The sequence below is a fragment of the Euprymna scolopes genome, chromosome 3 (genome assembly GCF_053919585.1).
Source record: "Euprymna scolopes isolate OS-2025 chromosome 3, ASM5391958v1, whole genome shotgun sequence".
In the NCBI taxonomy this organism is placed as follows: Eukaryota; Metazoa; Mollusca; class Cephalopoda; order Sepiida; family Sepiolidae; genus Euprymna; species Euprymna scolopes.
In genome coordinates this window covers 109,858,154-109,884,647 of record NC_136484.1, presented here as the reverse complement: position 1 = coordinate 109,884,647, position 26,494 = coordinate 109,858,154, and the positions used below count along the sequence as shown (strand labels likewise).

Sequence of the window (26,494 nt, the reverse complement as noted above, 5' to 3'; positions counted from 1 at the left end):
GTCACTTTTTGAAATATATTTATTTAAAATTGTACTGTTTTAGTCGATAAGGCGAGATAATTTGATTTGGGAACAATTCATTTTAAAACAGGTAAAGTCGGAGTTCTTTTTTTCTCACTTTAGCGACATAAAATTAATTACCAATGAACATGTTTGCTAATCAAACGATCTCATTTTGTAAAAACGTGGGTGAAAGGTGATAACGTATGTGTAAACATGAAATGCGTGAGCGTATTATTATATTGATGATAGAGTTTTTTTTTTGTGTTCATTCCAATACACAACCTATTCATCTTTTATTAATTTAAGTTTCACGTAATGTTCCACAGGCTTAAGCACGGAATGCGGTTTTTAAGATTCCCTATACTTGATTAACTCTTGTTAGACATACCCGTGACTCGTTAAATCACGACCACTACTATTATTTATTCTACTAAAAATATTGTTTTAATTGTTCCAATGAGCCGTAATTTATAAGTAATTGAACAAGCCGGGTCGGCCTTAGGCCACTGTAACCTATGCAGTCGCAGTGGACCTGCGCTTTCATAATGGCCGCGCTGGTTCATTTTTTTTCTTCAAAATCTTCATTTTCAGTTATTATCCCTACCCACACATGGCTTTGTGCAATCCGTTTTGCACAGAGCCCATTAATAAGATCGGCTCTGCGACTTTTTTTTTAATAATCGATGTATTTCTCTTATTCTTCGCGTCTATGTCGATTCAATCATTTTCTAAACTGCTTCAAATTGGAGTAAAAATCACATTTGAATACGGTGCAAAGTGGAAGGAAGTGGAGAGAGAGAGAGAGAGAGAGAGAGAGAGAGAGAGAGAGTCTTCAGAGGAGAAACCCCCTTCAATCAAGTGTTTTGGACCTTAACTCCTTACACTAGGTGGGTGGGCCACATCCGGGTCATGACTCCCGGATGTCTCTCTGCTGCCATGTTTTTTTTTTTTTTTTTTTTTTTTTACCCATACGCTTCAGTATCGTTGATGAATGTCTTAACCACCGTGAAATTAGGAAAATTAAGATAAATGAAGTTGATCGTTATTCCTCTTCGACCAGATCCAGCAGGAGCTCTTCTCCACTGCATCACTCATTGCTTTCAGTGCTCCGTTTCGACTCTTCCCTGGAATAAATAAACTTGTTTCTCGTTGGCAAAATGTGTCGATTTTAATGGTTCTTATTTCGATTAATAAAGTTTATTATGAAAGGAGTTATGATCTTTCGAAGTTGAATAGCAAAATACATTTTCGCACCAACCTAATATAATATAATAATATAACGATATGGAAACTGTTTGTCACTTATAAGACTTATACTCCCACTGTAACTCCCACTCATAACATATTCAGAGCACGCTAGTAATAATTTATCCGCATACTATTGTGCCACGACCCGATGGTTGGGAACCACTGGTGTAGATTTTCAGTGTCATAAATTCACCTTTCAAAAGACCAACAATTATGTACCGTGCTATTACCAGAGCTCCTACGGAACCACTACGTCAAGGATGATAGATATACTGATAAGTATATTTAACGCCTGCTTAATTTTATCGACATTGCAATTCCGGTTTGCAATTGATGCCATTAATCACTTTCTCTGGTCAAGTTAAAATTGCATATTGCCGAACACCCGATAAAATTACTTAGTAACCACGAGTGGCAAGTTTTAGCTTTTATTTTTATTTTCTGAAGCGTCCAAAACGACCGAATCTATTTTTATTGACCCTCCATTGTCTGCTCGAACTTTTGTTTGTTCTACTCTTATTCAATCTTGTGCTCAAGTACATGCGCGTCAATATCGGTGGATAATTTATGGAGTCTGTTGAGTGCTATTGTCAAGAGGAATAAGGACAGACTTGTGGCGTAAAAGAGGAGGTGTTCATATAAAATGGCTGCCGTAGTTACTGCTGTTAAGAATCATTCAGGATGATTTTGTTGGCATTCGTTTTCCCGATATCTTTCTATTAAGAATTCTTTCTATCGGATACTTTTTGTGGAACGAGCTGGATTCGAACTTGGCACACGCAGATTGTCAATCCTTGTCGTTAACCTATGAGCCATCGTCATCTCTTAAGAATAAAACAAACAAAAATACGAGTTTTTGATTGAGTTTTCTAATTTTTGAAAATTAAAAAACTAAAAAAAAAAAAAAAATACTCTAACAAATGAACCGAACCATGTTAAAAGGTTTTGTGTGTCCGTTGATTTCGAAATGCATTGTATAAACAATTGAATGGAAGAAACAGCGTTGACTGTTTGAAGGTAGAAAGAATTTTGAGTGCTGTTATGTCCGTATGAATTGGACACACAATCAGTGGTCCTGGATGTTTGGAAATGCCAAAATAAGAATTGTCAGGCATATAAAAACAAAACATCTATACGATGCAACTTTACCTAAAAATTAAAATGCCCACAAAAAAAAAAAAAAAATAACTATTAGAATGTAAGACGATTTATATTTATATTACGAAGGTGTGTGTGTGTGTGTGCGCGCGCGCGTATGCTTACAAAACATTTCAATAAACAAACGAGGGATGTTTGTTTATTGAAATGTTTTGTAAGCACACACACACACGCGCACACACGCGCGCGCGCACACACACACACACACACACGCACGCACGCACGCACCTTCGTAATATAAATAGACTTGGATTTCAACATGAAATATTGCCACAAGGAAATTTAGTTTTACAATTGGAAATGTTTGAAGCTGGATTTAGGTTAGATTCGTTGCACATTTATATCTTGAGAAGTTTTATCGATAAAAAAATATTTTTAGATTTTTCAATGTGATGTATTTTTAGGTGATTCCTGAACGATACGAATAAAAAAACAAACAAACAAACAAAAATAAACGGCAAATAAAACTGATTACAACGTTTGATTTGATTTACTGTATAGATAGACTAATAGTTTTTATTGTTCTTTTTTTCAACATGTTAAAATATTCTGGACATTTTCCAATATAGACAACAAAACAAAAAAGTGGTCTTATATATTACTATAATTATTTTTTAATACCTATAGTAACTAGTGTTTCATCCTTTCAGTAATCATCAGTGCAGAGTGTCACGATTACCGCCGGTCGGGAGATTCGAACACGGCAACGAAGCCATCTCGTACTCCGTTAGCAAGGAACAAATCCACACGACCCCTGTTAATCGCGAGAAATACGGTTGAAATTTAAACATTTATTCTTTTAAATGTCAAGACGGTGATAGTGAGCTAATGATTATCACATCATGATCTGCGCGTGTAAGCTTAAGTGACCGACTTTTAACTTCAACTTAAAGTACTCAACAATAAGAACCGAGTTCTTAAAGGAGCTGACATAATTATTTCTATAATTATTTTTTAATATCTACAGACACCAGTGTTTCATCCTTTCGGGAATCATCAGTGCAGAGTGTCACGATTACCGCCCGGTATATATATATATATATATATATATATATATATATATATATAAACAAATAAATGTTACCAAAGGCAAGATAAGTTACTCTTCTTTCTACCTGGATATTTTGTTGTTATAAAACGTTTAAGTAATAACAGAAAAAAAAGATAAAATAATAATTATAGCCGGCATTAAAAGGTCATCTAGGAGTCTTGATAATCGCTCAAAAAATTAAACAAAATTCTGCTAGAAACTTACCCAATAAATGTCACGAGGGACATGTATTGGGTGAGTTTCTACCAGTATTGTTCTAACTTAAGACTCGGCATTATTTATGTTTCGAACTAAAAAAAAAAAAAAGAAACAAAAAAAAAAAGAAACAAAAAAAAAAGAAACAAAAAAAAAAGAAACAAAAAAAAAAAGAAACAAAAAAAAAAAGAAACAAAAAAAAAAGAAACAAAAAAAAAAGAAACAAAAAAAAAAGAAACAAAAAAAAAAAAGAAACAAACAAAAAAAAAGAAACAAAAAAAAAAAAGAAACAAAAAAAAAAAAAGAAACAAAAAAAAAAAAGAAAGAAAAAAAAAAAAAAAGAAAGAAAAAAACGCATTAAGATCAGTCGAAAAAGTAGACAAGTACATTATCTTACCTTTGGTGACATTGTTTTCTTATATATCTGTTTTATAATTTTTTTTTTCGTTTTGTTGTCGATATTATAAAATGCCCAATATTTTTAATTTTCAAATTTAGAAAAAGATTTAAAAAAATTCGAACAGTTATTTTCATTATAGAAATAACAACAAATTAAAAAAAAAAACAAGCAAATAAAACAATAAAAATAAGAACCAAGTGTATCTTCAGCACCCCAATTATCATAGCAGAATAAAGGAACGAGTTCAGCATGGCATTGTTTAAAGTAACAGTGTTATTCATCAGTATCGACTCTTGATTGGACAGAAGCTCAAATCAACAGTTCTTTCAACCAATCAAAAACGCAAGAGGTATTCAATTTTTTAATCTCGCGTGTCGACACGACGAGAGGAGAGAATGAAGGTCTTCGCTTCAGATTAGTCTATTGGCGAATTGCAGGGTCTGCATGGACGGTACAAAGCTATCTCGGATCGAGAGACTCTGTTGCAGATGCCACAGATATAGGTGGTGTATTGTTGCAAGAGTCCTGTTGCAGCCCTCTGCCGTCTGTGCCCTTTCCTCTGTCCACTGATGATTTCTCCCTTTTTAACTCCTCTTGGAGCATGTTTTTACAGTTCTTCTTCAGTGGCTGCGATTTTCAGCCACGAATTCCCACCCTGTTGAATCGATGCCATCTGTCCTCATGTCTCGGTTGCAGACATCCTTATAGCATAGGATATGTCTTCTTGCTGGTGTGGAGCTGATTGCGAGCATATCATAAAGAATATTGTTTTGATCTTTTTTTTTAAATGTGAACAAAGCACATTTTCATATTGATTCGGTATTAGTAGTAAATAGAAAAGATTTAGATTTTTTCATTAAAAAAAAAAAAAGTTTTTTTTTGTACCAAGTCAAGTTTTCTAAGACACGTGTTATTTTTGTTGCTTCGAAAAACATGAAATTTGATTGGCCTCAGATAGGTCACATGTTAAACCCGTGCCCTTCAACTGCTTGCACAATTGTACTACCTAAAATACATTTAGTTTTAAAATTACAACAAAAGGAAGACGAGATATAAATAATAAAACAACGTCAATAACAAACACTAAAAGTGCAATTAAAACACAATAGAGGCAGGCAATCTTACACAGAAAAAAATTATGTCAGCATCCCGGCAGACTGAAGTCGTTTTTTCATTATTTTGTGTTATGGCGTTGTCTATCCACGTGAATTTATTTGTAACTTTTATAAATAAAGCACATCCATACATAGCACGATTCAGGATATATCTTGTCAAGCGGTGGTGGATGCTTCGACGAACTACATCCCTTGTACTCCCTCGACGTAAATAGCCCCCAACAAACCCGACAAGCAGCAAAGTCCCACCCCTACATAGTAGAGATCTCTAGATGTAAGAAAGCCTTCTACTTTAACAGTTTCTTCCCCAGAACTGCACGACTTTGGAATACCCTTCCAGGTTCCTGCTTCCCCAACTGTAATGACATGCAAAAGTTCAAATGTAATGTGAACAGACATCTTGCTGCTCAGCTCCCTACATAGTATCCCTGCAACTTATGTCCCTGATAGTAGCCCCATGCATCAAAGTGGCACTGTGCCTTGTTTGGGGTGAAAATGTAATAATAAAGAAGAAGCGTATTCACTATAGGATTAGTTTAAGATTGTGTCCCCTGGAGTATTATTCATGCTTAGAATCAGCTGTTTTTCTTCAACTCACACGACTTCCTCTGACGTCGCTGTATTGTTGAGCGAACAGCAACATGCTTCGGCGAGGCATGAGTAACTGAGCAGTCTTTTCAGGGTAGAACTGTTCACCCAAAATTATGAGAGGAATCTAGAAAAGACGACGTAATCAAATGCCTGTTCAAGTACAGATGACCAGCAACCTACTAGCAGGACGAAAAAAAAAACATACAAAGAAACTATTTATAGCTAGTTGGAATCTTTAGTACTTCCCTACCGTAAGGAGTCTAGAAATCTGGAGCAACATACTACTATATTTTCATTAAAATTTATTCTAAGTAGAAACTTAATGTGTGTTATGTTTTTAAAATTTATTTTTTTTCTACCAAACGGGCTTGTAGCAATACATGGCATAGTATCCAGTCACGATGCCACTTGGATAGACCTGTGGTGGTATCATACGTTTTCCAACCACCAGTAAGATCTTCAACCTCGCTCGATTTAATACAGGGATCAAGACCTTCTAAATCTTCGTGCGGAATCTCCTTTATACTGATATGCAGACTTCGTTGCTTATAGCGAGGGGGCATGCAGGTAGTAATGAATCTATTCTCTCGATAAATTTACATATTAATTTTATTTATACAAATATGTTTGTTACATATTTGCAGACGTGTTTCAATTATAACCTTATTTGACTAAGCCTCTTCAGGCCAACGTCTAGCTACACTGATGAGTCGTGGAGACAACAGGACAAGATGGAACGTAAAACAGAAGCACGCGGCTCGAGAGCCGTTCGTTGTCGATCCCTGTTCTAGTGTATTAAATAAAAACGTATATTCAAACAAATAAAAAAAAGTTTAAAGCTAAAACAACACAAACAACAAAAAATTGTGATCTTTTGCTGACAAAAAAAAAAAAAAAAAAAAAAGACGACACCGACAATTAATATTTTACTCACCGATTCAATTTCACCGCAAATGAAGTTTAGAAAATTGTAAAAAAAAAAAAAGAAGATATTTTGTATTAATTTTTAAGCAAGTACAATTATTTAATCGTATTTTGGGAAAACATAACTGTTGCAGAGATAAAATACTTCAAAGTTCAAACCTTTTCATTTCAGTTTCACTGTGGGGCGTATCGACGGATTCAATGTCGTAACGAATACATAAGTTTTTAAATAAGTACTTATCTGATAGCTAGAGATTTTGGTTTCGATTCTAGCCGATGGCACCCAAGTCATATTTCTTTTTCAAACTTTTGAAATCACTACTATATATTGGGTACAATATAATAATCAATAGACAATTAACTCTATAATAATAAATATGAAATCTGCATAAATTAAAATATATTTAAGCGTATTTTACGATCGGACAACACCGGACGGCGTGCTAGTATATGTGTGTATGCATATATCTTTCTATCTACTATTATAATAAAGGGATTTTGAGTGTGCGTGAGAATTCGTTTCCTATGGGCTCCGAAACTGCTAGGGCGATTAAAAAAAATTCACACAAATGTACTTTATGTGTCTGGGAATGTTTTCACGTAGGTTTTAAATTGGAATGTGTCTGATAAGTATAAAAAAAATCTATAATCGAAAAAAAAAATCCGATTAAAGCAGGAACAATCCGATTTTAACCAAAGTTAACACTTTTATAAAACCTAACATCACAAGTGCATTTTAGAAATTTTATCACCGCACAAGTAGAAAGAGGGAATTGTTGACTGTCCATGATTTATTGCATTGTTATAAATTATCCAGAAATCGCTAGTTTCTAATTTCTGTGACTCCATGCATTTTCTGGCGAGTTCAGAATGCCTTCTCTTGGCTGCGGTTATTAAACTTTTACAATTATTTCTAGCTTCTATATGCTCCTGCCTATTTGTATTGAACTTATGTCGGATACGTCTGCGGTATGCATGCTGCATTTGAGCGTTGACAGCTACACAAGTAGAAGTGAACCATTGGGCAGAGTGGGATTTGTTAAAGAACTTCCGTGTGGGCTGCTTTGAACCATTTGCATACAATGCCACAGGAAAAGAAAAGATACTACTCCATAGAGTAGTATCTGATGTGATTCCTGATGGGTTCCCAATTAGTTTTCTTGAAGTACTTTGTTGTTTTGAGTACTAGGTCTTCAACTTAGGGGTCCAGAGTTTAGGGTGATTTCCACCAATTACACAGCGTGATCAGCATTCCCGAGTGGTTATGCTACCAGCTGCGCCTGTGTAACCAGAGAAACCAAATCAATTACTACGGTGAGCATTGAAGTAATCAAATACATGTACTTGGACACTAGTGTCTAGAAAAAGTGCTGTATGCTGTTAGAGACGGTTGATTAGGGTGCAGTCCACGGTCAAGGGAGAACGATAGAGAAAATATAAGTACCTAATGCTATGTTGCAGATTTAGTCCAAAGCACACGAAGGTCTGGTCGTCTGATTCTAGTTTGGATTCTTTAGTTAGAGAGAGGGTGTTTCGAATATAGGCTCAAAGTCCGTGCATATGTCTGTCTGAGTCCTTAAGGCAAAGTGGGAGATAAACAGGAATGTTAAAGTGGTTAGAGGGGATGGAGGGGGTGTAGATTAGTTTTGCTTAGAGCTGAGATATTCAGAGAGTTGTCTAGGAGAAATGACTCTACATCGTCTAAGATAGTTCTAAGTCTGCGGATATTTGCAAATGAAAGCCTCAAGGAAAGAAGCGAATGAGTTTGCGCTTGGTTTCGTCGTATTTTTTGTTTGAGTTGTCATTTTATTTAATTGTTTCAGTTTTAGGGTGAAATGTGCTGAACAAAACAGATGTGCATAATACCAAATGAAAAACAGAAGCAACACCATCAGCCGACTTTTATTCACAAGATTGTGATCTCAGGGAAAGCCCACCCAATATTGGTGTAGGGTCTCTTTCCACGTGTGACAAGGCACTACAACCATCCCACTATTATACAACTGATGATAGAGCAGCCGCTCTAAGTGCTACCGAAGAGTTAGGGGTCCTTTACTTTGTACAAAGTATAGCAGACAGAAACTGTCAAACTGGTACCTTCAAACTTGTCTAACAAGAGCGGCGCAGTCTAATCGCGTGTACATATGTAGCAATTAAGCACCCCCAAGATGCCCAGTGGGGATGGGAATGAGACAAGAGCAGGGAACAGCGTTTATTGCCCTAGACAGGAAACAAGGCCAAGCACTGGATGTCTCCGCTGAGTGTCTGTGATCGTACCTCTTCGCCTGGCTAATAGTCAAAGAAGGAGTATGAAAGCCGGTCGATAGGCATAGCCCTCCTACTCATTAAATAAACATTGTGAGGAGTCTATGCGGATTGATCAATGCTTTATGCAGATTATATATATATATATATATATATATATATATATATATATATAGAGAGAGAGATATTACAAGGAAGTCACCACTTATCAAGGCCCGGAGGCCACTCAGGGATAAGGGTTATTGCGTGTACAGTAATCAGACGGGTAATATCGTAGTAATCGAGATCTGATAAAGAGTCTTACTTAAGGGGGCGGTTTATGTTGGACTTGAAGACATCCAAGTTGTAGTCAGGTGGGAAACAGGAAAACGGAATATATATATATATATATATATATATATATATATATATATATATATATATATATAAGAATTATTTTATACCCTGCACTGAAGATTCCCGAAAGGATGAAACACTAGTGTCTGTAGGTATTTAATTATTATAGTAAAAAAATAATTATGACAGCCCCTTTAAGAAATACGTTTCTTATCGTTGAGCACTTTCCGTTGAATAAAAGTCGGTCAATTTAGCTCTTATGCGTAGATCGTCGTATAACGATTTGATCACTGTCTGTCTGACGTAATGAACATTTAAATTAAAATGTTTAAAATTCAACGCTATTTCACACGATTAATGGTAGCCGAATGGATACGGCCTCCGCTAATCGAGCCAGAGATGTCTCGTGTCGCGGGATTCGAATCGTTCGACTGGTAGTAATTGTGACACCCTGCACTGAAGAATCCCGAAAGGATGAAACACTAGTGTCTGTAGGTATTTAATTATTATAGTAAAAAAATAATTATATATATATATATATATATATATATATATATATATATATATATATATATATATATATATATATATATACACACTAGTAGAGAGACCCGACGTTGTCCGGGATTGAATGAGTACATTCCAATACATTTATTATCATCGAATCGGTGAAATCGCCCATTTTTAAATCAAATCGATTGAATGCTTGCTCAATTCGGAAACTCACCACAGTGCACTGGGAAGAAGTTAACATGCTTCCCCGTAGTGATTTAGTTTACAATACATTGTAATCTACATTGCACTATGAGGAACATATTGTTGATTTTATGAAATTATTTTTATATAATACCTTTAATAAAAGTTAAAGATGCAAATGTCAAGTATCATGGTTCGATTGTGCTCTAAACAAAAACACCTATTTCGAACGCACCATAGTCTTATAAAAGAATCTACTGTTGATTTTATAGGCTAGGCCTCTCTGCTTGTGCGGTAATAAAATTTCTAAAATATACTTGTGATGTTAGGCTGTATAAAAGTGTTAACTTTAGTAAAAATCGGACATATTTCGATACAAAACCTATTTAAGAAACATGTACATAAAAAAAAATACTTGTTGGAATTTCATAAAACTTGGCTCTGCGGTTTCTGAATCCATAGAGAACAAATTCACGCACACAAAGTGCCTTTTATATACAAGGATATATATATATATATATATATATATATATATATATATATATATATATAAGTGAACGTGTCTGTGTGTCTGTCTGTGTGCGTACATTTCCCTACACAATAACTGTCAATTTTAAGTTTACAGACTCGAAATTTGATATACAGGGTACTGAGATTTGGGAAAATCTAATGATCGGTTTTCAGCAAGATGGAATTAATAAATTTTAAGGGGTCATAATAGGGGTCAAATTTAAAAAAAAATTGACCCTTTTTTAATTTTTTTGCTCAACATACACCTCCAAATACCCGGGCAACGCCGGGCACCCATGCTAGTATATCTATAAAAGTGAACGTGTCTGTGTGTCTGTGTCTGCGTGTCTGTGTACATTTTCCTTCGAAATAACTCTTAATTTTAAGTCTACATACTCGAAATTTGATATACAGGGTACTGAGATTTGGGAAAATCTATGTGATCCATTTTCGGCCATAAATTTGGCTGTTAAGAGGTCAAAGTTCAACGATTTGACCTTTGAGAACTCTACCAAACTCCTCCAACAATTTTGGGTCTAAGCACTTGAAATTTTAGATATAGGTTCCTTGGACATGGATCTAACTTAATAATTTGATTTGAGCCCAAAACAATAAATTTTAAGGGGTCATAATAGGGGTCAAAGTTTTAAAAAATTGTGATCTCTACGGTCTCTATCAAAGTACTCAAATAATTTCTGGTTTAAATAGTGTAAATTTTACATAAAGGGTATTTAGAGATAGGGCAAGCTTTTTAATCGGTTTGGGTGGAAAATTTGAGCTACTAATATATAAATGTATGTATGTATGTATGTATGTTTGCATGTCTGCCTAAAACTTTTGAGAGAGGCGATGGATTTTCACAAGATCAGTATCGTTTTGAAGCTCGACCCTTCAGACGACAAATACCGAAAAATTGGCTGAAAACATTAATTTATTCACCCTTAACTGGGCACTTTTCTACAGACAAGGGTCGCTTTTTTCACCGATATTTTCGAAAGTCATCCCCTCTTTTCGATTGTCTAGCCTTAATTTAAACTTACGCCATTTCCGCTTTAGCGATGGTCGTAACAGCAAAGACGTCAGGTTTTTTCTCGTTCTTTTCCCCCTTCGTGGGTTTGAGCCTGCCTTCCTACTACCACTTTTGTTTTTTGTTTTTTTTTGCTCAACACACACCTCCAAACACCCGGGCAACGCCGGGCACCCATGCTAGCATATATATATATATATATATATATATATACACTGGCAGGGAGACCCGACGTTGCTCGGGATTTAATGAAGATTAAGGAATGTTTTACCCTTCCAATACTTTTCTTGCCATCAAAATCGGTCATATTGCCTATTTTTCAATCATATCGATTGATTTCCTGCACTAGTCAGGGACCCACTACGATGCACTGGAAGGAAGCTTAACATATTTCCCCTGTAGTGACAGTCCACAATACGTTGTCTACAATAAACTATAAAGAACCTACGGTTGGTTTTATAAACTATTTTTATACAATGACTTGAATCGAATTAAAGTTTAAAATGCAAAAGGTCATGGGTCAATTGTTCTCTAAATAGAAACATTAACTTCTAACGCGCCCCTGTCTTATCAAAGAACCTATTATTGATTTTATACACTGGGTCGATTTGCTTGTGTAACGATAAAACTTCTAAAATGCACTTGTGATAGAAGGCTGTATTATATTAGTAACTTTGGTCAAAATCGAACTGTCCCTTCTTTAATAAGATTTTTTAGATTATCGATTTTTAATACTTTCTGCGGACATTCTGATACAAAACCTATTTAAGAAAATTCCCCGACGCATAAAGTACATTTATGTTTAATTTGAACTATCGGCTCAGCTGTTTTCGAGTCCATAGGGAACTCTCTCTCGCTCTCTAACAAACACAGTGGCATATATATATATATATATATATATATATATATAGAGAGAGAGAGAGAGAGAGAGAGAAAGAGAAAGGGGGGAGGGAGAGAGAGAGAGAGAGAGAGGCTAGCAGGCTGCCCGGCATTGCCCGGTTGTAAAATACGCTTAAATATGATGTTTTTATTAATGCAGGTTTCGTATTTATTATTATATTATATTGGACCCAATACATAGTAATAAAGTTAAAAAAAAAAAAAAGTGACTCGCCACCGAGATTAGAAGCTAAAACGTTTAGCTTACGATTTACTTTTTCCTTTAGCGTTTATGCCTGAGCTATGACAACATGTTTGCTGCAAGGCTAAAAATTAAAACATGAACCAATAGCTATTACGTAACGCATGCATATTCGTTATGGCGTCTTCTACAATGTTCGACTTTCAACTGCCAATTCCATTTTTTTTTTAATTTTCACACTTTTGCACCGATATTTTCTTGGCTAATACCCGAATATAAAGTTTCGCATGGGTTAGAATACCCTATATATTAAGTTTCATGTCTGACCAAAAACTGACAGAGGAGTTTGGTAGGTAAATGTTTTTAAACAAATATATATCGAAAGAGGTTTGTGTTTACTACAACCTTTTAACACAAATATTACCCAAATCATGTAGAATATCTGCGTTGGTTGGTTGTTTTACGGCATATCAACCCTTTTCAGGTTATTTAATTCCGAATCCAAAGATTTTGAAAAAAAATTTTTTTTAATAGAATATATTTGTTGTTTTCAAGTCGGTTTCTATTTAACCCATAATTGGGACCCTAACAGGTACTACCACTCCGGGTCAGAGTGGACCTGGGAGCAATGGCAATTAAAGGGTGTCTCAACACTCCCCAAATCCCGCAAGCTGGGGCCTCACGACTGGATATAGTTTAAGGTCATATCCAGGACCGTAAAATATCTGCATGAATATAATTTACACGTAATAGTTAACTAAAAATGATCATCTCACAAGTAAAACGAAAAACTAAAAGAAAGTTAATTATAATGAATGTTTAAAAGAATATGCAAACTAACTAGATCTTTTGTAGATTAATGCAATTCCACGGCCCATATATAACAAAGTTGTACTTTCTTTTTAAATAAATAGAAAAAAAGGGGTTTTAATATGAATACCAATACACACACATTTATAGGAGTGTGTGTGTGTGTGTGTGTGTGTGTGTTTAACAAGGCGGCGCGATATGTTGATTAAGGGATGTCGGGACGAAGGGTAAAGCTTTTTAAGTTCGTTATGTTTACTTTAGGCATCCAATTTTGATGCGTCACAATCACCGAAGGCCTTATTCGGCCATTGCTGTAAGGTCCATTATTTCCAGAAGGTTGAATGTGCACCGAGTGATTTGTTTGCTCGGGTCATTTACGCGAGAAAGTGAAATGTTGATTATTTGGGAGAGAAGCGCGCAGTCTGTCCAGATGGGAACTAGAAGAGAATGAAGACGATAGATAGAGAGAGAGAGAGAGAGAAGGGGTGAGGTGTTATGGTAACTAATTTTTGGTGACGTATGTATGTCATAGTAGCTGAACAACCCGTTGTATTATGTATATCGAATTGCCATTTTTCTATTTTACTTTCACTTTTTCTTTAGCCTTAAAAAAAATAATGCGCAAGTTACGTAGACGCGGGAAAATCAAACAAACGCACGCATAAAATTGTCTCATGAATTAAATAATATGGGCAGAAAAAGATAGCTAGGTTATTAAAAAATTAGCTTTAGTTCAACTTATCGCAGTTTGTATTTCAATACATATTTGATACATCCTATATATAAAGTAAAGCAAGTGTTCACTGTTGTGACCAATAAGATTTTTTTTATTATGAATTGCATACAAAAACCTTATCAGCCATATAAGGCAGAGATATTGCTCTGTGTTTTTAAAATTATGTTTCTAATTGATTGTAATATATTAATATTTAATCCTAATAGAGAGAGAGAGAGAGAGAGAGAGAGAGAGAGAGAGAGAGAGAGAGAGAGAGAGTCTGGTTTATTTGTTTATTTATTTAATAGCGTTTCATATCGCTATATAGGTAAAATCGCCTCAGCTGAAGTAAACAGTAATTGACACTAGTCCCGTTACTTTTCAGACACTGCTGGGATTACTGTTTAGCGGAAATAGAGACACGTACAAAATTTAGCGGATTGAGTGTGTTGTGAGCTATGGGTGAAGAAGATTGTATTATCATTTAATATGATATATTTCCACTATTACTATAACTGTATCCTTTAGCTTTCTGCTACTGAAAGAAGCGTAGGCTATCAAACCTCTTATAGTCCAATGCTGAATCTCAGTTTCTTAATATTGCAGTCGATCTCTTTTGTCCAATTCATTAAACTAGGATCAACTTATAAAGAGACCGCAATAAAAACTCGCCGGAACCAGGTAAGCAGATTATGAAGTTTTGTGGTTATTTGATTGTCGAAACGTATGTCGCTGCAAATAACGGCTGTTCGGTTTTAGGATTTGCACTTTCTCGTGAAGAGGAAACACAAATACAAAATAGGCTTCATTGAGTTAAGGAATTGGTTGGATGTAATGGCGTACAGAGTTCCCGATTTCGAACCTTGCTAGATTTAGCGATGCTGATAAGATAATACGGCGAATATATATATATATATATATATATATATATATATATATATATATATATATATATATATATATACACATACATTTTCTTATAATATATATCAATCCTTGAGCTTCTTAAATAATTATTATATGAAATGAACATTGTCTCTCTGTGTGCGTGAATTCGTTCCCTATGGACTCGGAAACGGCTGGACCTGTTTTTTGAAATTTCACAGTACTTGATATATCCGGGAGTGTTCTTACGTAGGTTTTGTACCGGAATGCGTTTGATAAATATCGAAAATTTATAATCGAAAAAATCCGATTAAAAAAAAAAAAAAAAGAGTCTGATTTTGCCCAAAGTTAACACTTTTATACAACCTAACATCACAAGTGCATTTCAAAAGTTTTATTACCGCGCACGCAGAAAGGTCCAGTCTATAAAATCAACCGTAGATTCTTTTATAAGAAAGGGAAACGTTCGAAATCTGTCTATTTTTAGAGCACAACTGAACCAAGATACTTGACTTTTGCATTTTAACTTGAAGTAAAGCTATTATTTACAAAATACATTCATCAAATCAGAAGTAGATACGCTATGGTGCAATGTAGACTACAATGTATTGCGAACTACGTCACTGTGGGGAGGCATGTGGAGATTCCTTCCGGTACACTGCGGAGGGGGGGGGTCCATAAGTAGATCTGGCACTCAATCGATTTGATTAAAGAATGGGCGATTTCACCGATTTCGAGTATGGCAGGGTGGAGCATTTATTGATTCCTATTCAATCATGGACAAGGGTGTGTTTTTTTTTTTTTTAGAATCGGCAAATTTAAATTGACAACTTTAGTTTTTTTAATTCCAGATTTGGCAAATATCGGTTGCAAATGCCAAACATTAATCTTTGGAATAAATCACATATTCGTATAATAAAAAAATATTTTGTAGAAGTTATGAAAATATATGTGGCAGTTAGGGTACACAAAATTTTCTGCGTTTCTTCGAGAGGCTAAAATGCTGAGTCTTACGGAAAATTTTGTTTAGCTTTATTGCGATATATGTTTTCATAACTGCTAGCTAACTTTTAGTTACTGTTGGAGTAAATACTGAAACTCTATGAATAAAACATATTCTCACATAAAATTTTATGTGGACACTCGTTATTGTGCATTTTGCGCCGCATTTTCTTTAATTTTTTAAATGTAATATTAGTTATTAATTTTTTTTTTTTTACATGGGTGTCACCACTTATCAAGGCCCAGAGGCCACTCAAGGATAAGGGTTAATAGGTATACATTAGTCATTGTGATTTTAGCATAGTAAACAGTGGGAATTTTGTAACTAGGATTACTTAGGGGGACGATTCAATTAGAACTTGTTCACATTGGACTTTTTCTTTTTTTTTTTCATAGGTATCAACACATTATCAAGGCCAAGAGGCCACTCAAGGATAAGGGTTAAAGAGTGTACAGTAGAAATTGGACAATATAATAATCATTAGTAATGAAAATTTGTTAAATTTGATAACTTATATGGAACGGCTCATCAAGAACTTATTTACGTTAGACTGGAAGACAACCATATTGTAGTCAGCCGGAAAGCAGGAAAACGGAAGACAATTCCACAGGCGTGCAGTTCTAATAAAAAAGCTTTGTTCATGGAATCTACGTTTAGGTTTAGGCACAGATAAAGAGTGGAGGGAATTATTGATAGTGTTTACAGCTAGACGAGTGTTTCTTGTGAAAGTTTTGCGAGGGGGGACCATAGATTGAAGCTCAGTCGAACACTTATTTTTCTAATAAATCGTTTTTGGCATGAGTTCAGTTTTTTTTTTCAAACACATCTCGCATATTGTCAGTCGTAGTAAACGCCTTGATTTCTTCTGCTGTTTTGTCTACACAAGCACTAATATGTACTAGTTAGAATATCCACTAGCCAACCTATGTACTCTGATATTTAACAGTTTCATTACCTTGAAACGGAAACGGAAATCGGAAAAATTGGTATATATTATTTTATTGAAATTCACTATTGAGAGAAGAATTGTTTTATTAATTTTATTTATTGCGAACTATTATCCTCATCTTTTTTGTTTTTTTAGTTGTTGTTTCACGACGTTTCGGCCAGCTATTCCTCTGACCTTTGTCACGTGGTAACTGCGACAGGTTAGGAACTCCGAATCTCTTAACTGCATCCACAGCAATTACTGCCTTCCATAGTTGTTGTTCCTATTTCGTCGCAGTTACCACCTGACGAAGGCCAAAGAATAGTTGGCCGAAACGTCGTAAAACAACAACTAAAAAAAAAAAAAAAAAAAATGAAAATAATAGTCCGCAATAAATAACATTTGAAAAATGAAGAAAAAAAGCTACGGACTGACTAACTACCCTGATGAGGCTATTTTTTATCGAAATATTGGACTTACAACACCATCAAAAGAACATAAAAATGATTTTTGTCATTTTCCTGACACCTAAAGTTTTCAAAATATTCAAATTTCTATTAAAAACAAGTGTCTTCAAATAGTGTGCAAGTATTTTCTTATTTCATATTCCTGCTCGAAACTGGGGTGAACGCACACGTCAAAAATGTACAGCTCGTATTTTTAAATTTCTTCTCCAGGACTTTCTTCCTCTCTAACAAAATTAAGAAGAAAATAAAAAAACTACGAACTGACTAACTACTCTGATGAGGCTATTTTTAGCGAAATATTGGACTTACAACACCAACAAAAGAACATAAAAATGATTTTATCATTTTCCTGACACTTAAAGTTTTCAAAATCTTCAAATTTCTATTCAAAATAAGTGTCTTCAAATAGTGTGCAACTATTTTCTTATTTCATTACAATTTGAAAAAATTGATGTTTGAAACTAAAATAAATCATGTTTGATGTTGGCCGGGCAATGTGCTGGTCGACGATTATTATGATCGTTATTAATATTTGTAAAAATATAATGTTTGAAAGAATGTTATCATAGCGAAAGAAATATTTAGAGCTAAAATTATTCATGTTAAACTCTTAATAGAAAAAAAGAATTTTTAGAACACAGACAATAATTTAAAAATAGGTCTGTCCTCTAGAATTTGACGTAGTCTGACGTAGAGCTCACTTAAGATGCTGCGAATCTTAAAAGAGCTTTAAAGGCCAATATCAGTTAGTCAAGAGTTGAGAGAGAGAGAGAGAGGGAGAGAGAGAGAGAGAGAGAGAGAGAGAGAGAGAGAGAGAGCAGAGTCGGTAGCCAGAGAGAGAAAGATGGTCCACGGACATTAATGGCTTCAAATAGGAGAAAACGTCGAATGTAAAGGTCTAGGACCTTTCCAATGAGGGCAAACATCCGGTAAATAAAGCTGCTGTAAACACTACGAAGCCTTCGAATTGTACGAATCTTCATTTGCAGTTTTTCCGAGGATCTGTGAAATCAAGACATATCAAGATAGACCATTGGCCGATGTAAAACCCCAAATAAGTGCTATTCGTCATTTCTGTTGAAAAGGTATTTATGTATATTCTTCTCCTGTCATGAACTGTAATTTAATGTGCACACACACACACACACACACACACACACACACACACAACTCTAGATTAAATGATCAATACGCTTGACGGTCATAGACGAACACAGGTATATACACACGGTATACAAATGACTGACACGTATATGCACACATAAATACACTCTCATAAATCTAACCACTAGAAAACCCACGTATACATAATATATACTCCCAGCAATATTACAAGAGGTTTTCATTTTAATCACAGAAGGTATGCAACAAGTTAAATTGCACGCATCCGTATTTTCTCTTTATACACAATCTTGGCTTACATTGTTGTTTTTTCCTTTAAAAACGGACATAAAATTTTGGGATTACCTTATAAGTAAAAGACAAGACGCATGAACAAAACGCTTGCTTTGTTAAGCAATCGTTTTGTTCATGCGTCTTGTCTTTTATTTATAAGGTAATCCCAAAATTTTCTGTCCGTTTTTAAAGGAAAAAATAAAACGTTTTACAGTATGTGTAACTTATATTTAGTGTTCGAAGTAATCGTCATCCTATCCAGCACCTTCTGAAAACGTGTCTTCAGCTATTCAGTCCCCTTACGCTAGAACTTGGGTGTTTTGGGCACAAAGTTTATGAGGACCTGGCGCAAGTCTGCTTTAATGGTAAGGGAATTTTTTTAGTCACCACTTATCAAGGTCAGGAGGCCACTCGGGGATAAAGGTTATTGCGTGTACAGTAATAAATTGGATAATATCGTAGTAATCGTTAGTAATAGAGATTTGATAAAGTGTCTTACTTAAGGTGGTTTATCAGGAATTTGTTTATGTTGTACTTGAAGACATCTCCACGAATATAATTATCCATGGAGTAGAAGACGTGGTAATCGGATGGCGCAAGGTCAGGTGAATAAGGTGGATGGCACAAGTCTCCCACATAAGTTGCTGTGTAGTATCTCTGACTACTTGCGCGATATGCTGCTTGGCGTTGTTATGGAGAAATAGCACACCTTTATGATTCACCAGTGTTGCCCTCTTCTGGAGACATGTTTGTTGCACGCGTTTCTATTGCTGTGAGTATAGGTCCCCAGTGACCGTTTGATCTGTTGGTAGCAGTTCATCATCAACCACTTGGCAATTTATTCACTAGGCACAAAGCATTATCTTACGTGGGTGCATAGGCGATCTTGCGATGCGAGTGATAACATCCTAAGGAGACAACTAATGTCTGAAACGATTGGGAGTTTCGTACATAACTCAGTTTCCATATCTGATAAGCACTCGATTAAATACGGATGCGGTATGATGGCTAGAACGCAGCGACACACCTGCGGCACTCGTTATCTTTTGTGAACCTCAAACAGCCTTTGTGGAACCTACTTGCTCAGTTTCCTTACGTAGACGGTGCTGGTTAAGTTTGTTTCATCGGAAACGTAGAACTGTTTTGCAAGTTAACCATACATTAGACTACTGTCCTCTTCAATGGCCACCTTCATGATCCGTGGCTGTCCACTGAGAGGTTCACCACTGAAGGACAAATCTCCGGACTCGAATTTTTGAAACCAACGACTTGCAGTAGGTTCGTCCACAGCACTATCCCCAAATATATGCGGCAGTTTGATGCAGCTGCTGGTAGTCGTAAGGCAAACAGTCCAAACGAGATCTCTAGAGACTTCCATCCTTCTTATAACTGCCCGGCTTATAACAGATGCCTGGTCACGGTACGTATGATTATATAACGTCTGATATTCTAACTTCCGGTTATTCGAATTTGAAAACAATTGCTGCACGCATTTCATATATACTTCATTCAATGGCTAATAAAAAAAAACAAAAAAAAACAAAAAAACAAACAAAAAACAGACAGAACATTTTTTTTGGTTAACTTGTAATAAATTAATTTACAGTCTCCATTACGTATATATAAGGGGAGATAATTCGAAAATTTCTCAATTTATATTGTAATTTAAAACAATTATTTCTACCAATGTACAAAGAGAAAGGGGAAGTAGAAAGAAGTATAGAAAGAGAGAGAGAGGGAGAGAGAGAGAGAGAGAGAGAGACATGTAGAGAAAGAAGGCGAGAAAGAAGAGAATGTAGAGAGACGGATGGGCAGATAAGAAAGGGGCGGAGAAAGAGAAAGGGGGATAGTGGAGTGTGTGAGAAAGAGAAGGGGGATGAGTAAAGAGGGAAAGACAATGAAGGAAGGCTTGAGAGAGAGAGAGAGAGAGAAGGCGTATAGCGAACATAAGAGTTAAAGTAGAATTAGAGCAGTTACAGATAGAGATTTGGTAATAAGTGAGGACGTAAATGCATTCTGTATTTGGATATAACCAAACAAAGATATATTGTTGCAAAGACCGGCCGTATCGACAGCAAACGCAATTTCAATGGAATGGAATCGAAGTGGCTAGGCAAAGCGAGAAATCACGGCTGACCGCCTATCAGTGATTCATACCAATTTGTGAAGGGCCGCCATTTTCAGGTGTCTATGTTTTCGCGCGGTTCCATTCACTGGACAAACTTTTGCTAATAAGAGTGGAGGGGTAATTGGCACAAGGAGAATCCGCCGATGAGTGGACATAGGTGGCAAAAAGTCGAAACAACTGGTCCCTCTCTACCACCCTACCAAAGTGATGGCTACTGATGTCATCCCGACCCTTACGTCCTTCGAGCACTTGTCTGTACATGGAAATGACAGGAACAACAAAACGCATGAATGTGCGTTGAAAATGCTGATAATTTCCAGTCGAACAACAGAGAGAGAGAGAGAGAGAGAGAGAGAGAGAGAGAGAGAGAGAGAGAGAGAGAGTAGAAAGAGGCGTATGGAGAAAGAAGGGTAGGGATCATCATTCCAAACCATTTAGCCTTCTCGCTAATAACGCTCACCAGAATTTCAGAATATATTCTCAACCTTTTAAGTAGAGGTCTGGATAGTGCTATCTCTTTACGAGTTTAGGTAAGTGAGCTACACAGAAAATTTGTGTTTAATTACCGGACGAATTCCTTAGGGAATGAAACCCAAACTGCTCTGTATAGCACATTTGCGTTAATTACATTTCCATAATATTTACTAATCTCTATTTATGTATTGATTCTAGGACCTAGACACTATGAAAATAATCTCTGACACCAACTAACGCTTATGCCATTCCGTAAAAAAATATTATTAAGTACATACTAGCCGTTTTTAATATAAAAACCAGAAAGTAAACGCGTACACATACTATTGTTTCAACAAGTAGAAAAGGTGGGTTATAGTCAGCTAGCGTACTTCCTAACTTCCGGTGTAGCGCTACGGGAAGTGGTGACAAGGCAGATCAGTTCCTTCACTTTTATTGTGCTTCAGTATTTCTATTGTGAAGCGATTTATTGAAATAAAACAGAAGAAAAGGATATGATTGACAAGTATACAATAAAAATTTAAAAAATTATAACAAAAGACTAGCAGGACCTGCGGAAATTCCACAGCGGTATCTTTCATATGTAATATATTTCTGATGGGCATTCTGTGGATGTTCAGCGTGAATGGAGACCTCACGATATTATTTGTAGCCCTTTTGTTAAAACTCTTAAAGTATTTATTTAAATAATCTGGTTAATGCAATATCAGAATATATCTGGTTATTACAGTTTATCACCAATATCTTGGACATCTGTGACATATTTCTATCGTATGGGCGCCTGATACGAACGGAAGCCCTACGATATCATTATACCATCTTTAGACGGAACAGATACTACCCTTGGATCCTAGCCAAAAGACTAAGGTATATTTGAGCTTCACGTACGACCTAAAAGCATTATGATTTTTTATATTTAATTTCTCTTTTCACATTTCGTCTTCTGTGATCGGGAGATCCTATTTATTAAGAAGGAGCATAGAAAGTGATAACATAGTACGAACATTGAATTAGTGTATGTACATACTAATTTAATGTTTGTAGTATGTCATCACATTCTATCCTCTTTAATAGGATCAAACGATCGAATAATTTATAATCTGGAAAGCGTGACACACGTACATACGTAGGTTAAAGGTGCAACAGTATTAATATATAGATAATAATAGCAGAACTAGTCTTTTTCGATAGTCATCTGCAAGAATTTATGTGGCGGCGGAGAATCAAAGCCAACTGTTTTGTGAATATTATGTATTGGCCACGTTTTTTTTTTATGAAGTTTGAAATTTTATTATTTTGATTTCAATAATTTTATTTTTTATAATTTAATAAACATATTTCTTATTAAATTTCAAAGAAAAAAAATAAAGGCTTATTTTTAAATTTGTTATTAAAAGTGCAAATAAAGACTAATTGAGTTATTTTTTATCTGTATGATTCTGTTATTTTTAATTTTTCATTACTGCCCTTTTCTTATATATTATTTCAATAAACCGTTAAACAGAAATACTGAAGAACATTAAAAGTGAAGGAACTGATTTGCCTTGTCACCGCTTCCAGTAGTAGCTCTACACCGGAAGTTAAGAAGTACGTTAGCTGACTATAACTAAAAGTTGTTTTGAATTATAAAGATAATTTGATTAAATTATATTTGTTTTTCGAAAGTCTTAAAAAACACATTAAGGAATATGTTTTGCTTTTGTTATTAGTCATTACAGGTCTTTCTTGAAGTCAGATCAACTTGAAGGGACGTCGTTCAAGAATAAATTCGAGATTAAGTAAGTAGAATTTCTGAAAAAAACATTCATGAAAAGGTAAATAAAATATAATAAAAACAAATTATATGCAAGTACACTACCGGGCAACGCCGGGCAGGGTCAGCTAGTTAGTATTTTTATTATCATCTTACCTGCGTTATCTTTTGCCGAAAAACAATAGCGCGTCTGTTCTCTGACAGCGCCAGCAGTTGTCATCGTCTCGTAGACAAAACAGTATCCAGTTACATCCCCAGGAATGTCAAAGAGATCACAGCTGAAATTAACTGAAGTTATGTTTCCGAATGCGAATCGCTCGGCGCGATACTTAACCCCAAGGGGCGACGCCAGTGACCCCAACACTTTCCGGTACATAGCATACAGTCGTATTCGATCGGTGAGACGCGAACATGACGGGTGCTCAAACGGAACGGAAACCCGACCAACGCAAGGAAAACGATAGCGTCTCGCCATGCTGACCGAATAGTTAGGACTCCAGATAATGTTCATATAACGGCTTTTCGTGATTATCTGCCCGCGAGCTGTTACGGCGAAAGGGTTCGACGTGTACACGGAGCGAAATTCGGTCTGATACCGACCTGGGAGTTCGGCGATGTCACAAGGGAATTTATAGGTGGCGTTTGACGAGACGTCGGCGACTTTTAGCTGATAAATCCTGGTCCTGTTGAAAGGGTTCCCGAACAGTGGTCTCGGCTCCTCGCCATAAAAGATCAAGTCCAGATAGAACGTATGCACTCGTATCAGCGAGTTGCACTTGGCCGCCGACCTAACGGCGACGCTGATATTGTGGGTGAAAGCGTAATGTTCAGCCGGTATCGATACCGCTAAAAACGGCCACCGTACGTTGAAGAAGAATTCGGTGAGAACGTCTCCGTGTCTTCGAGAATACATCCGGAATACATAGCGGCCGGCGCTGTCGATCAGGCCACAGGCTATTTTCTGGCTGCCCGAAGTACACCCGATACTGACAGTGTGTATCTCTTTCTCGTGGTCCTCTTCCAACGCGATCAGTGCGATGAACGCATGCGCGAGGCACTCGTTTCGCGGAATGGTAAAGTTGAGCCTTAATATCCCGGAGAAAGCCGTGTAAGTCTTCGGAGCAAAGATTTGGTAGGAACCAACTGCAAAGAAAAGAAAAAGCATAAGTAAAATTTGAAGACTCGCATGTCAATCATCATCTAATAGCACAATTACACAACATGCAAATATGAAACATGTTAGCCATACTCTTCTTTCTGGTGATAAATACATTGCCTATCCTTTATCTCCCTTTTTGCGTCCATCTTCAGTGCCTTCAGACCTGTTCACCGGCTAAGGCGTCTGGTGTTCCTCTCTAGTTTAGCCGTTTCCCGCACGGCCATGAAAGTTTTCTTTCTCTTTAAATACCTCGACATACTTTGGGCATCACCGGAAGAATTATCGCCTTTCTTTTTTCTAATTATGGAATTAAATAAAACTGTATATTTCCGCCGATTTAACATGATACAGAATTTAAATTCTCGTCTTTCCAATGTTCATTGATGGCGGTCTAGGGGTTGACAGAAGAGTCTAAGATGACTTTATAACCGTGTTCAAATCCTTGGATCGGCTATAGTATTTTTTAAAAACTCCCCGGCCTAACGTTCACAGAAAACATGAGTTGGAACAATTACATTGAGAGCACTACCAGGACCGCCGCGAAGAAGGTAGACTCTCTCTACCGTGCTAGAAAGCTACTAACGCCCGAAAGTATCCTGTACTTCTATAAGGCCACCATTCGCCCATGTATGGAGTATTGTTATCATATTTGGGCTGGTTAATTTCCTACTAGTCTCTCGCTTCTGGACAATGTTCAAAAGAAAGTCGCCAACCTGATAGGTCCTGAACTGTCATCTAAGCTTCAGCCTCTGTCCCATCGACGAAATGTTGCATCCCTCTGCTTGTTCTACAAGAATTTTAATGGTGAATGCTCTGACGAACTGCAAGCACTTGTACCCCCTCGAGAAACCCGACAAGCAGCTAAATCCCACCCATACACAGTAGAGATCCCTAGATGTAAGAGAACTTTCTACTCGAGTACTTTCATCTCGAGAGCTGCTAGACTTTGGAATTCCCTTCCGGGTTCCTGCTTCCACAACTGTACTGACATGCAGAAGTTCAAGTGTAACGTGAACCGACATCTTGCTACCCAACTCCCTATGTAGTATCTGTAGCTTAGGTCCCTCATAGTAGCCCACTACGTCAAAGTGGCAATGTGCCTTGTTTGGGGTGAAAATGTAATAAAAAAAAATAGTCATAATTTCCTACACTAATGGTTGCGGAAGCATAAAGACTAGTGTCTGTAGGTAAAAATAATATTTAAAAAATATATATGTGTGTATGTGTATGACAGAGTGAGAGAGAAGGGCGAAGAGTCAGTAATTCTTTTTCATACATATATATGTAATAGAGAATTAGAAGGCTATCACAATGCGAGAAATGAGATATAGTCGTTGTTGTTAGAAGACGAATACAAGTGGCGATTTACAAATCAATAAGTACATACATATATGTCTATATATACATATATTTACTCAGTTGTATTAAATACAAATGTCTTACTTGTTATGTCTGCGACAATATCCATATATATATATATATATATATATATAAGCTGAACGTATGTGTGTGTGTGTGTGTCTGGTTACGAATAGGCTCCTATATGGTTGACTATTATAGAAAACTGATCACATATAATGATAGAAGATGTATTGAGACACAGGAATGGGTATGTTTGATTTGGCATAATGATGATTCATTAAACTTGTGTGGTCCACAAAGTATGGAAATAAAAAATTAAAAAAAAAAGTTTACAAGTGTTTTTGATATATATGTACATAATAATACTTTGATAAGTATGTTTTAACTTAAGTACGGATGGTATGATAAAATTGTTGGGTCCGCGTTCGCGCCTGACCTCCATAGAATGAAAATAGGCACAAACTTTAATAAAGACTTTTCATATCTATCTGCGTAAGTATACTTTGATAATTATGTTTCAGTTTGAAGAAATATGGTATAATAAAATTATGGGGTGTTCGTTTGCGCCTGACCTCCATAGAAGGGAAATATGTCACAAAGTTTAACAAGGGTTTTTTTTTTTAATATAGATCCACAGAATATTGTGATAAGTGCTTCAGTGTGAACAGATATGGTATAATAAATTATGGGGTTTATTTATTTTATTTTTACTTTCATCATATTTTGCTTTGGTTTTGATACCCCCAAATTCGAAGCTAACTCTTTACAACCTTTCCTTTTCATAACCTATCATACTTTCATAAATCAAAGCCCAT

General features: G+C 36.0%; 1 protein-coding gene across 2 annotated transcripts in view; it reads right to left on the bottom strand.

Annotated features, from left to right (window-relative positions):
- LOC145258091 (uncharacterized) overlaps positions 1 to 26,494 on the bottom strand; it is a 448,867-nt gene that overhangs the window by 11,639 nt on the left and 410,734 nt on the right. For both annotated transcript variants that reach the window (XM_080115832.1, XM_080115838.1), the window contains exon 5: positions 23,315 to 24,301. In XM_080115832.1, the coding sequence (XP_079971958.1) occupies positions 23,315 to 24,301 (987 nt within the window). The remainder of the gene's footprint in view (positions 1 to 23,314; positions 24,302 to 26,494) is intronic.